This window comes from Gnatocerus cornutus, unplaced genomic scaffold (assembly GCF_029298725.1).
Source record: "Gnatocerus cornutus isolate USDA-ARS CGAHR unplaced genomic scaffold, icGnaCorn1.1 ctg00000023.1, whole genome shotgun sequence".
NCBI classification, from domain to species: domain Eukaryota; kingdom Metazoa; phylum Arthropoda; class Insecta; order Coleoptera; family Tenebrionidae; genus Gnatocerus; species Gnatocerus cornutus.
This window is the reverse complement of record NW_028275375.1, coordinates 1,871,003-1,883,787: the sequence shown is the minus strand read 5'-3', so window position 1 is coordinate 1,883,787 and position 12,785 is coordinate 1,871,003. Positions and strand designations below refer to the sequence as shown.

Sequence of the window (12,785 nt, the reverse complement as noted above, 5' to 3'; positions counted from 1 at the left end):
ATATTTCAGACCCAAACCAATAATAGAGTGAAGACACAAACCGTTATCTTGAATTTCCTGACTACATTCTTTGGCTAGCTGTAGATTAAGAAAAACTAGACAGTATAATAAGAAATTAAAAGTTTTAGTGTCAAGATCGTTCAAATCTTACCTTCAGAAAAATAGCATGTAATATAGGCAACCAACAATACAGTTGTTTATCCTACAAGTTACAGTCGAATTTCGGTTCGTCGTCTCATAGTCCTCCTACAAATTAGTTGTGCGCCCTTATGTTTGAATTTTGCGTAAATATAATGACAACAATGTGGCGGTCTTAATTAAGCGACAAATAAACGAGAAGGACAGTTTTTACCGAGGTTTTGTAATGACCTTAATCCCTCATTTAATCAATTGAGCGCGGCGACTTGGAAGAGATGGTTGTGTTTGTGCATGTGCAGTAAAATAGTGCTGTTTTAGAATTTAAATTAAAAAGTAGGTGTTAATGAGTTTATTTGGACACAGTGCACACTTGTTTAAAGTCAGGCGTGTAGTTGATATATAGTAAATAGTTGCGAGTACTAGCAGATAGTCTACTTAAAGCCGCTTTAATTTTACATTTCGCATTTTCGTTTATTAGTTTAAACAATTTATAGGAAACACCCCGTTTATTCCCTTTTAATTTTCATGGTTTTGGGAATGCAGTGTCTTTGTTAGCGCGAACTATGTTTTGCGCAATAAGAAAAACAGTTAGGTAATCACGTAATCTTATTTAATTAGTTGGTCGGGGTGCAAATCAATTAGCAATTATCGTCTGAGCCTTACAGACAGCTACAATTTTTTGGGCAACGACGAAAAAGAATTAAGTAATCATGTCGTAATCATTTTTATTAGTCGATCGGAAGGACAGTTGAGCGGTAATTTTGAAATTGAATTGTTGCTGAGTACTAGTGATAGTTTCTTTAGAAACGTGGAGGTTTAGATACTTTTTCATTCATTGTTTTTAACAATTTTGCTTCTGTTTAAAGTTAAATGTGTTTAATTATAGTAGAATTTAATACTTACCAACTAAATCAGGTAAACTAAGAAGATCGTCTTAAAACACGAAATAGAAAACTCACTTTAACTCTTGTGAAAATGGTGAATGCGCCGGATTAATTAAAATAGAAAATTTCGCGCCTCCACCATCAAAACATGCACAACTTATACGAAAAAAACACAGGAATCGCCACTATCGACCAATCCCAACAGAGAACAAAAATACTGCCAACCTCAGAACGCCAACGTCACCAAAAAAACCCCAGAATATTACATAAGTGTCAAAATACGACCATAACCTAAAATGGTTGCGAACACCATAATTTCGCGACAACTGTGCAATTTGCGCCACTTTTCCTCCTTCAAGCGCAGTTTTACTGCCGGCAAAATTATCTACAATAAACAGGCGACAAGCTCACATGTTGCGGACGTTCCTGGACTCAGCAATGCCGTTGTCAATGTTCCCAATGAACTTGTAGGACCTGGGGCTGCCAAAAACACGTCCTACAAGAATCCCGAGTACTTCTGTTACGATAAGACGAGTTACTATGAGGCTGAAATAGAAATGGCGAAGTACCGGTGCCCCCAACCGTCAGCGAAACAGTACTATAAGCCCACATCACAATAATTCTATTTATTTGTTGTAAATATTAGATAATAAAGTTAGATTATGGTACTGAGGCACTTTTCTATTGTCTTGACGGAGTTTCTGTAGTTTTCCGATAGTTTTAAGTTGTTTAAGCAAACGGTACCACCTCCTCGGAATTGTTGGTGGTTCTGTTAAAAAAAGCAGTTTAAAGAAGTTGAGGGTTGAGACTCACCATTCTGTTGATGTCACCGATGCAGATCCAGGATGACTGGAGACTTACAGCCCATTTGGAGTGGTCTTCAGAGTCCGAGAATGAAATATTTTCGCCTTTTATGGAGAGAGTTTCAATGTTGAAAACACTACAAAAAATATTAAATTTGTTCCAAAATTCCACTCACTCACTTAATTGAGTTGGTACAGTTTGATGGGAGCCTCCCATCACCATTCAACCACGTCTCCGTCAACAAATCTGAAGTTAAACTTGGGGCGACCCAATCATGGTACAAATCCTTCCCAAACTTCCTCGACTTTGCAAAAGAGTGGAAGCTAGCCCCATTTAAGGTCGTAATGCTAATTTGATTGTACCACGGAGGTGTTTTGACGACAGCCCCCGAAGCAGCCTCCACAATCTTCCCCAGTTTCGTCTGTAGAACCTCAGAAATGTAACTCGCGTAAATCTGAGGCTCATTAAACTGGAGCTGCACCCCCACTTTGTTCAGATTTTTTAAATCTAAGGAAATACAGAGGAAACTTTGGCCTTCTTTGAGCCCAGTTTTGGGGTAACTGTACTGAGAAGTTAGCTCAAGAAAATGAGGGACTGAGTGGATTAGCCAGAAACCACCTTCTACGTCTGATAGAATGACCCCTTTAGTGTGCCCTTTTTCACTTTTGATGGGTTCATTCGGGGGCTGATCGTTGTAAAAGACGTAGGAAGCGTTCCGGGAAAAGAAGGGGGTGAGAGTTTTGGCTATGATTGACTGATTGTCGGAAATAGCGAAGTTTGAGAGCGTCCAATTGAGGTAATTTTCTGAGGTAACGTAGAGGTAACCAACGCCGGATTTTATCAACTCGTTATCGTGTTCTATTTTTGGGATTTTGTAGACTGTGAACCTAAAAGGAGGTATCAGTTTGAGCGGTTTTGGGGTCTTTTTTACCAGTCCACAGGTTCGTTATTCTCGTTTTTGCATTGCAGGCCTTCTGTGGCCACAAAATGGGCAAAAAGGAGTGAGAAAATTGCACAGAATGCAGTCACCATTATTAACTTCTTTTTTGGTAGTTCTGACGACGTTCTATTAATAGTTCTGATGACGTCTCATTAGTAGTGCTGATGACGTCTCATTGGTAGTGCTAATGACGTCCGATTAGCACCTACTTCTGATAACTGATTCTCGTGTGTGACAAACTAACTCATTGATAGCTCTGATGACGTGTCTCATTGGTAATTCTCATGGCATCTCATTAGTAGTTCTAATACCATCTCATTGGTAGTTCTGTAATGTCCCATGAGTAGTTTAGATGACGTGCTCTTGGTAGTTCAGATGGCGCCTTATTGTGGAAGTTACTTTTGGCCGTCACTGTATTAATTCGTATGATAAATAAGAAAATTTATTATAACAAAAACACTTTACATGGAACATTCATACTTGACCAGAATACAATAAAAGTTAACTTCACAATTAAGTATTTGTGTGTGAAATAACAAGCCACGATATAATAAAGTAAAATAAAAAAATCGGATACACCGCTAATACTTTTCTGCCAGGTTTCTGACTGTCCCCCAAAAACACCATTGAAGCTGAAATCATATTTTAATAACCCAAATTAAAACACCGTAAAATTACCGTAAGTTGCCCATGCAAATCCCATCATGGAGACTGTAAATCTCAGGAAAAACAACAAATTGGTCTGCTCAGCGATGAGAATTACCCTACAAATAATCAGTGCGATTGTTGTGGGTAAAAGACAGTACCCCAAAACACAGATACTTTGGAAGAAAGATCTGAAAATTAAATTAAGAAAAACGAAGAATTTAAAAGGGGAAATTACATGTTGCCTCCTAGCAACTTTGAGTTTAAAGTGACCACCATGGAACCTATCCACACTATGACAAAAACCTCCGCAAATTCAGGGCCCCCATCATTGGAATTGTCTGCAGTATTAGAGCCTTGTAGCACCCTGAAACACTCTACTTTATTTCTTTTGTTAATTTAAGACAGACGTACATTGCCATAAATGTGCACAGCATCAGAGGCCCCCACAAATCCCCTAAAAACTCAATTTTAGTCTCACACAAGTCAAAACTGAAGCTTACATTCTTTCAGTAAAGTCTTCTTCTCTTTTGGAAACAGCACATGTGCAAATTTGATTCCCACAGCCTTCAAATCCCGGAGCTAAAAAAACGAAAATAACACGTGTTCATTTTTTATAATCAAATTGGCTATGATTATGAGTGAAGTCATGTCTGAGAGTTCATGGTATGATCGTGACGACAGTTGAGCCACCAGTGCGCTTTTCTGTGTAACTCTAAAACACATTGTTTCGCAATTAAACGGCTCTAGAAGTTTTAATAAGAGACTAGAAACTTTGAGTTCAGAGATTCACAAAGTTGGCAGCTCTTAACCTCATAATTATAGTAAAGAAAAGACATGCGTCTAGTCACAGGTGGCTTGATCACAAATTAAGATTGAAACTCACTATCGTCTCTTTGATCGGTTCATCCAACGTGTTAAAATCGGGTTTACCCAACCCTTGGGTTTTGGCCCCTGGGATGGACATTTCGCCCTCGACAGCCCCGCCGACATCGTCAAACATCTAAAGAATAAAACAATGAGTCTAATTAACAAAACTAGATAATTGTACCTCTAATTTCGCGTCAGTCATTTAATTTCTTCTGTTTACAATTTACAATCATGACAGCTGTCAACGTAGACAGGTTTACAGAGCGCGTTTTTATCGACCCGGATGTGACCTACATAGCGCCAACTAGGCTACACATCTGGAACTAGTCTTCGAAGGTGTTATTTCAATTTCTTGCAAAAAATACGGGGAAAAGCACCAACTTAATACTTTCAACAGCTTGCTTAAGACGTTCGGCACTGTTAACTCATTGAAATTATTCAATTTTGGTACAACTGGCCCGGAATTGGGGTTTTAGTGTAGGCTGAAAAATCCACGTCCGACTATCTTCAGTTTCGCAGTATCGTATTTTGAACTTGACTGTTTATTTTGGTCCGTCAGAGGCCGCCACCATTACTGCGCGAAAATTTGAAGATGGTAACTTTCTCCGCGGAAGAAAATGTTGCAAGTGCATCTAGAGCATGTAATAGTTGCAGAAATTGATGAACTTTCTTTTATGGAGACTAAACACAATGGACAATATCGAGCTTGTTCACACAGTTTATAAATAAGAGTAAAATTTATTTTATTTCAGTCTCATTGTGACAATGTGGTATTTCTTAATCTCATGTTTTTTACTGGCGTCTCAAGCGAGATGCCAGAATGTCTCAACAACGAACGAAACTGCGTTAGAGTTTACGACGCAACCGTCGGCTCAAAGTCAGAATATTGAAAGAACTTCGACTAACTCAACAGAAAAAGGAAAATCCGAGTTTCGACCGAGCCCACAAGTGGAAACATTCTTGGAATACAACAAATTTCCGGTGCCTCCGGCGCTGCCAGAAGCTAAGCATTTCTCCTATAATTTTCCAGACAGACAGTGGCTTACGAGTAGTTTTACGACGGAACAGCCGTGGACAGCAAGAATAAAATTTCCGACAACTGCGACAACACCGACTAGTAATGAACGACCTTACCAGTTTTATAATGAGAAAGACTCCAAGAGTTATAGCATTCCGTCCAAGGCTGACACAGGGAAAATTCCGGTAAATGACTGGAGCAAATTCGCGGAGTATGAGAAGAAGAAAACTGTGCAGAAGAACCAATTTGATTTTACCGCTCCTGTGTATGGTAATAATCACAAAAGTAACTTTGAGTTTGGGGTGGAAAAACCGACGGGTCATGCGATGCAAGGGAATCCCTGGAAGAAAATTGTCAAGTTTTTAACGGCTTTTATTCCGATTGGTTTGTTGATCAGCGCTTTGACTCCGACTGTTATCACCGTGCAAAACGTCAATGGAACGTGAGTGTTAATGAAGTGGAAATCGGTTATAACCAACTGTGGTTTGTTATAATTGATTTGTATTCAATTTTCTCCAATAATAACAAAAATTCAGACTTTTTTGTCTTAAAAAATTTGTAATTTTGGTAATTTTGACGCTATGGCAATGAAATTTGAGGATTATATTAAACTAAACATGTTTATCACCTCCTCTAGATTAGAAGGTTGTAGACCAAAAGAGACAGTTTTTAGAAATTTTTAATTTGGAACCAAACTAAAAATTCCCATTTTTTTTAAATAAAAATTTGTAATTCTGGTAATTTTTACGCTGTGGCAATGAAATTTAAGGATTATATTAAACTAAACATGTTTATAACGTCCTCCAAATTTGAAAAATGTAGACCAAAGGAAACAGTTTTTAGAAATTTTTAATTTGGAAACAAACTAAAAAATCCCATTTTTTTAAATAAAAATTTGGAAATCTGGTAATTTTTACGCTGTGGCAACGAAATTTGGGGATTTTACTAGTTTGGACATGTTTATCACCTCTTCCAAATTAGAACGTTGTAGACCAAATGAGACAGTTTTTAGAAATTTTTATTTTAGAACCGAACTAAAAATTCTCATTTCTTTTAAATAAAAATTTGTAAATCTGGTAATTTTTACGCTATGGCAATGAAATTTGAGGATTATATTAAACTAAACATGTTTATCACCTCCTCCAGATTAGAAAGTTGTAGACCAAAGAAGACAGTTTTTAGAAATTTTTAATTTGGAATCAAACTAAAAATTCCCATTTTTTTAAATAAAAATTTGTAATTCTGGTAATTTTTACGCTGTGGCAATGAAATTTGAAGATTATATTAAACTAAACATGTTTATAACCTCCTCCAAATTTGAAAGATGTAGACCAGAGGAAACAGTTTTTAGAAATTTTTAATTTGGAACCAAACTAAAAAATCCCATTTTTTTTAAATAAAAATTTGGAAATCTGGTAATTTTTACGCTGTGGCAACGAAATTTGGGGATTTTATTAGTTTGGACATGTTTATCACCTCTTCCAAATTAGAACGTTGTAGACCAAATGAGACAGTTTTTAGAAATTTTTATTTTAGAACCGATCTAAAAATTCTCATTTTTTCTTTTAAATAAAAATTTGTAAATCTGGTAATTTTTACGTTATGGGAATGAAATTTGAGGATTATATTAAACTAAACATGTTTATCACCTCCTCCAGATTAGAAAGTTGTAGACCAAAGGAGACAGTTTTTAGAAATTTTTATTTTAGAACCGAACTAAAAATTCTCATTTTTTTTAAATAAAAATTTGTAATTCTGGTAATTTTTATGCTATGGCAATGAAATTTGAGGATTATATTAAACTAAACATGTTTATCACCTCTTCCAAATTAGAACGTTGTAGATCAAAGAAGACAGTTTTTAAAATTTTTTATTTTAGAACCGAACTAAAAATTCTCATTTTTTTTAAATAAAAATTTGTAAATCTGGTAATTTTTATGCTATGGCAATGAAATTTGAGGATTATATTAAACTAAACATGTTTATCACCTCCTCCAGATTAGAAAGTTGTAGACCAAAGAAGACAGTTTTTAGAAATTTTTAATTTGGAACCAATCTAAAAATTCCCATTTTTTTTAAATAAAAATTTGTAATTCTGGTAATTTTTACGCTGTGGCAATGAAATTTAAGGATTATATTAAACTAAACATGTTTATAACCTCCTCCAAATTTGAAAAGTGTAAACCAAAGGAAACAGTTTTTAGAAATTTTTAATTTGGAACCAAACTAAAAAATCCCATTTTTTTTAAATAAAAATTTGGAAATCTGGTAATTTTTACGCTGTGGCAACGAAATTTGGGGATTTTATTAGTTTGGACATGTTTATCACCTCTTCCAAATTAGAACGTTGTAGACCAAATGAGACAGTTTTTAGAAATTTTTATTTTAGAACCGAACTAAAAATTCTCATTTCTTTTAAATAAAAATTTGTAAATCTGGTAATTTTTACGTTATGGGAATGAAATTTGAGGATTATATTAAACTAAACATGTTTATCACCTCCTCCAGATTAGAAAGTTGTAGACCAAAGGAGACAGTTTTTAGAAATTTTTAATTTGGAACCAAACTAAAAATTCCCATTTTTTTTTAAATAAAAATTTGTAATTCTGGTAATTTTTACGCTGTGGCAATAAATTTGAGGATTATATTAAACTAAACATGTTTATAACCTCCTCCAAATTTGAAAGATGTAGACCAGAGGAAACAGTTTTTAGAAATTTTTAATTTGGAACCAAACTAATAACTCCCATTTTTTTTAAATAAAAATTTGGAAATCTGGTAATTTTTACGCTGTGGCAACGAAATTTGGGGATTTTACTAGTTTGAATACGTTTACTATCTTCGCCAAATTTGAAAGATGTAGACCAAAGGAAACAGTTTTTAGAAATTTTTATTTTAGAACCGAACTAAAAATTCCCATTTTTTTTAAATAAAAATTTGTAAATCTGGTAATTTTTACGATGTGACAATGAAATTCGGGGATTTTACTAATTTAAACATGTTTATCACCTTCTCCAAATTACAAAGTAGTAGACCAGAGGAAACAGTTTTTACAAAATTTTATTTTGCAACCGAACAAAAAATTTCCATTTTTTCTAAATAAACATTTGTAATTCTTGTAATTTTTACGCTGTAGCAATGAAATTTTGGGGTTTTACTTATTTAACCTTGTTTATCTGCTCCTTCAAATTAGAAAGTTGTAGACCAGTGGAGACAGTTTTTAGAATTTTTTATTTTGTAACTGAACCAAAAATTCCCTTTTTTTGAATTAAAATTTTGTAAGCTGGTAATTTTTACGATGTGACAATGAAATTTGGGGATTTTATTAATTTGAACATGTTTATTACCTCCTCCAAATTAGAAAGGTGTGTACCAAAGGAGACAGTTTTTAGAAATTTTTATTTTGTAACCGAACTGAAAGTTCTCATTTTTTTGGAATAAAAATTTGTAATTCTGGTAATTTTCACGCTGTGGCATTGAAATTTGGGGATTTTACTAATTTGAATATGTTTGTTACCTCCTTCAAATTAGAAAGTTGTAGACCAAAAGAGACAGTTTTTAGAAATTTTTATTTTGAAAACAAACTAGAAATTTCTATTTTTGGAATCATAATTTTGTTAATTATAATGCTACGCCAATAAAATTTGGAGCATTGACTAGTTGAAACATGTTTATTACGTCACCCAAATTTGAAAATTGCAGTGTAGAAAGGACAGTTTTTAGAAAATTTTCTCTTTTTAGACAATCGAGATCCCGAGCGGTGGACGCCAACAAAAAATTTCTTTCTTCTCTAAACTACTTCAACTCCGTGGGCTGCGAAGATCGGATTCTTTGTGAGCTGGTGCTAAGTGCTAGCTCTAGTCAGAATGCCGAACATCACGTCGAGAATTTATTAAATACTTTTACCCAAGAGTAAGTCGAGTTATGCGTTGGTGCACGATCTAATTGGTGTTTTAGAGGGAAAGCCGTTGAAAAAGCCGAAGAAATGAGAAAAATATTCGAAGCTGTTAAGAACCAAGACTGTCGACCTATAATCTGCAAGAATATGAAAGAAAACACGTAAAAAAAAGCGGCAAAATCTCTGACTAATTAAAATCAGCACACTTTTTCAACTAGACGGCGCATATTATGTATTTGTTACACCACAGTCTGAGATTTCGCCCAAATTGTAATGTAAGTGTGATAATTTCCAAAACCTGTTAATAAAAGTTATGAGTGACGAATTCCCCATTAAACCGTTCTGATCTGATTCGGTGGTAAAGCGGTCTAATAGCAGCAATTTGGCAAAGTCCCCCATTAAATCCGCCAGCCGTGCATAACAAAGATGCAATAATTGTCTAGAAAGTGACCACATGTCCTCGAAAGTAAAAAAATTAAACGTGATAAAGTAGGTAGGTATTCATCATCACTACAACTTTCCTGACATTCCTATGCAGCGGCTCCACTGTCCACAGCATTTTTCTCAAAATGTGACGAATTTCTAAACGCATCTGTCTTGGCCAGGCGATGATGAATGGCGATGCCTTTCGGATAATTGACGAGCAATTTTGCGCGCCGTCATAAAACACATGTTCGCAACTTTTTTTTTTTTTTTTTGGAACGATGTTTGATGTGCCGACATGGTTGGTAACCGTGTTGTTCCATTTCGAACGAGGTGAATGAAGTTTTAATTAAAAAAGATGGTTTAATTGGATAATGTATGGATATTTCGCTTGTTGGGGAAATTTCGAATTTGGTGTGTAAACAAAGTGTAATTTATTAGACAAACCCGGGGAACTTTCCTTTTTACATCCTGGAATCCTGAGATTTTTAGGCAAAACAAATCTCAGTGGCCGTTTTAGTTTTAATTATACTGTTCCTGCACTTGACACTCCATTTTCTAATGGTGCGTAATTAAGTTTAATCGCCGCAAAATTGGTACTTTACACCTGTTTTCACCTTTCCCATGTCAGTCAATAAAAATGGGATCATAAAACGTCTGCAAACTAATTATTTAATTATCGCAAATATCTTGGGATTTTTGTTGTTACTTTTTCGCCTGTTGGCAGCACTGGCACTATATTAATCAAAGGTGGCTTTACATTTTCGCACGTAGGTTTTAGCGAATTTCACTGATTGAAGGGTTGACGCATGAGCGTAGAATCAACTGGAGTCAAGGGGGCATAATTTAATTATTTGTGTGTTGGTAACAAAAAACACTGAACGAGTGCGATTTCTGTTGCGTCATGAACGAACACGAGCAACATGAATTGAAGCCACATTTTACACCATAAAAACTAATTTGTTAAATGGGAAAATATTGCTACATAAAACGTCAATGCCTCTAAGATAACTGTCATCTGTCAAATTTATTTTTTTTGATTTGACGGTTTGCCACTATCAGAAGAAGTTTTAGCCGTTTTTACAAAAGTGATCCATTATTGTGGTCAAAACAAACATTTCCATAACGCATTTTTCTAATTTGTGCAAAATTGTGTGATGTAATTTTTGTAGGCGCCAAATTTAAAATGCGGTTTTGTGATTGGTCGTTCAGCACAGTGCTGATTTTTTTAAACTCCTGCAATGTCAAACTAGAACTGTCATATTTGTCCAATTGTAGGAGCATCTGGAATAAACTTGTTTTTGTTATTTTCAGTGCAGATTCGCAGGTTTATTCATTATAACTTCATGCTAAAAAGAAAAAACGTACTTCAGACGTATACCAACTGAATTTTTAAAGCTCATAAGAATACTAAAAACGAACGGTTTTTATAATCTTTTTGATATTGACTGTAGTATAGTTCGTATAGTGAGAGTTTGAATGACAGAAAAGTCACTAAATCTACGTAATAACAAATGTACCATACGCGCGAAATTTAAAATAACAAAATAACCTCAGTTACTGACAACCCTGTCAACCCATTTCGCCTAGGAATTTAGTGTTTTTAGTGTATTTTGAGGCATAATTTGCTGCCAACCTATATGTCAACTGTCGAAATCTCCCACTCTCTCACCGGATGTAAAGTCCGTTTTTTTATTAAAAAACCACCAACACTGCACTCTCCCACCACTTTACAACCGGCAACGTCGTCGATGGTGACTTTTTGGTGATAAAATCAAATAGGTTAGTTGCCTAATTGACAATTTGATTACACAAAACGCCCTTTCAGGCTGTGCCGAGTCTTTTCACTATTAAATCCTTTAATCCAACAGGCTGTAAAAGAAACGTGTTTAACGGAAACACTGCCTAATTTTCAGAAATGTCAAAAATTTGACAACTATTTTCTCACCAAAAATCTCCCTAGGCAACGTTGCCGGTTGTAATGCAGGAGAAAATGCAGGTGTTTTAAAAAAAACGGACTTTACTATAGTAAGTAGGCACAATAATTACATATTATTGTAGGCCTAGTAATGACATTATTGTAGGTAAAACATCCAAGGCCACTTTAAAATTTTCATTGTGTAATTTGTGACTGTTGCAAACGTTTCAAATGCGGTATTGTGTAAATTGGGTTTTGGGGTACAAAAGACGATCGTGTAGGTGACATGTTGAAATTTAATGTCTTGTCATTGATTAGTCGCATCTAGGGGAATTTCACGTCACAAAAACATTTGAAGTTTTAAAGCGCGTGCATTATTTATTACGTAACCTTAAAATACGCAGCAAATTTTATGTCAAAATGCACAACTGTCAACATTGACATCTTAAAGTTACTAAACTTAACATATCAAATTTAAATAAATTAATAAACAACAGCCAAAGCAAATACATGCAATTGTAATGTACTTAAAATAAATAAAAATAATTAAAAACGATATTAAGATACTCTGTTCATTAAATTTATGATGAGAGTAGGTCATGTACAAGCCCGGGTAGCTCAGTCGGTAGAGCATTGGACTTTTAATCCAAGGGTCCAGGGTTCAAGTCCCTGCTCGGGCGGCCAATTTTTTTTGTTTTAAATCCTAGTCCTTAGATTTGGCCTTCATTTTTCCGTGCTGTAATTAATTTTATCGCTGTGATTAGATACTGTAATAACGTAATAATTACAAGCAGTATTAGCATGTATTAATTGTGGGAAGGTCGTAAATAATAAATTACACGTTTTCCTCTTCATCTCAGAAGGTTTCTTATTTCTTTATTTATTATTATCCAACGAGTGGGCCAAGAACCTGATGAACCTCTATCCCACATTTAGTAAATTAAATACAGCACTTACCCAGTTCCATACGCCAATAAAAATGGAAATGCTGGCAGCATTAGAATTTCAAAGTGTTCTAAGAATAATTCATATCATTTATTCCCGATCGTCTTCATCTGAACGCAAATGCGCCTTGATTAAAATTTATTAATGTAAATGAAAATATTTATTGTAGAAAGTTAAGTCTTTAAACACAAGTTAAATCAAAAGATAAAGGAAACAACAGCGACTAACCTAGTTATTCTTTAAGTTTAATTGTCCACCAATTAAGAAAAAAAAATCTATTTCTGCATGTTCAACAGATGGTG

The 12,785-nt window shown here is 34.8% G+C and overlaps 4 protein-coding genes and 1 non-coding gene across 5 annotated transcripts; 3 read left to right on the top strand and 2 right to left on the bottom strand.

The window, feature by feature from the left end:
• The first annotated feature begins 1,262 nt into the window (after positions 1-1,262).
• On the top strand, positions 1,263-1,690 carry LOC148166310 (uncharacterized). The gene has a single exon (XM_088049093.1). The coding sequence runs from the start codon at positions 1,319-1,321 to the stop codon at positions 1,640-1,642; it is 324 nt and encodes a 107-aa protein (XP_087905219.1). The 5' UTR covers positions 1,263-1,318; the 3' UTR covers positions 1,643-1,690.
• Positions 1,634-3,100, bottom strand: LOC148166309 (plancitoxin-1-like). Its single transcript, XM_088049091.1, has 4 exons — positions 2,758-3,100; positions 2,006-2,713; positions 1,836-1,962; positions 1,634-1,791 (listed from the first exon to the last, which is right to left on the bottom strand). Exons 1-4 carry the CDS (start codon positions 2,856-2,858, stop codon positions 1,678-1,680), a joined length of 1,050 nt encoding a protein of 349 aa, XP_087905217.1. The 5' UTR covers positions 2,859-3,100; the 3' UTR covers positions 1,634-1,677.
• A 92-nt stretch (positions 3,101-3,192) lies between these two features.
• On the bottom strand, positions 3,193-4,567 carry LOC148166308 (protein YIPF6-like). Its single transcript, XM_088049092.1, has 7 exons — positions 4,463-4,567; positions 4,298-4,414; positions 3,915-3,993; positions 3,826-3,868; positions 3,650-3,778; positions 3,445-3,602; positions 3,193-3,398 (listed from the first exon to the last, which is right to left on the bottom strand). The coding sequence occupies exons 1-7, from the start codon at positions 4,481-4,483 to the stop codon at positions 3,280-3,282; spliced, it is 666 nt and encodes a 221-aa protein (XP_087905218.1). The 5' UTR covers positions 4,484-4,567; the 3' UTR covers positions 3,193-3,279.
• A 470-nt stretch (positions 4,568-5,037) lies between these two features.
• On the top strand, positions 5,038-9,362 carry LOC148166307 (uncharacterized). The gene is made up of 3 exons (XM_088049244.1): positions 5,038-5,741; positions 9,041-9,211; positions 9,257-9,362. Exons 1-3 carry the CDS (start codon positions 5,047-5,049, stop codon positions 9,360-9,362), a joined length of 972 nt encoding a protein of 323 aa, XP_087905370.1. The 5' UTR covers positions 5,038-5,046.
• Positions 9,363-12,145: 2,783 nt separating this feature from the next.
• Positions 12,146-12,218, top strand: TRNAK-UUU (transfer RNA lysine (anticodon UUU)). Its single transcript has one exon. It is a non-coding gene; the product is annotated as a tRNA-Lys (tRNA).
• Positions 12,219-12,785: the final 567 nt, after the last annotated feature.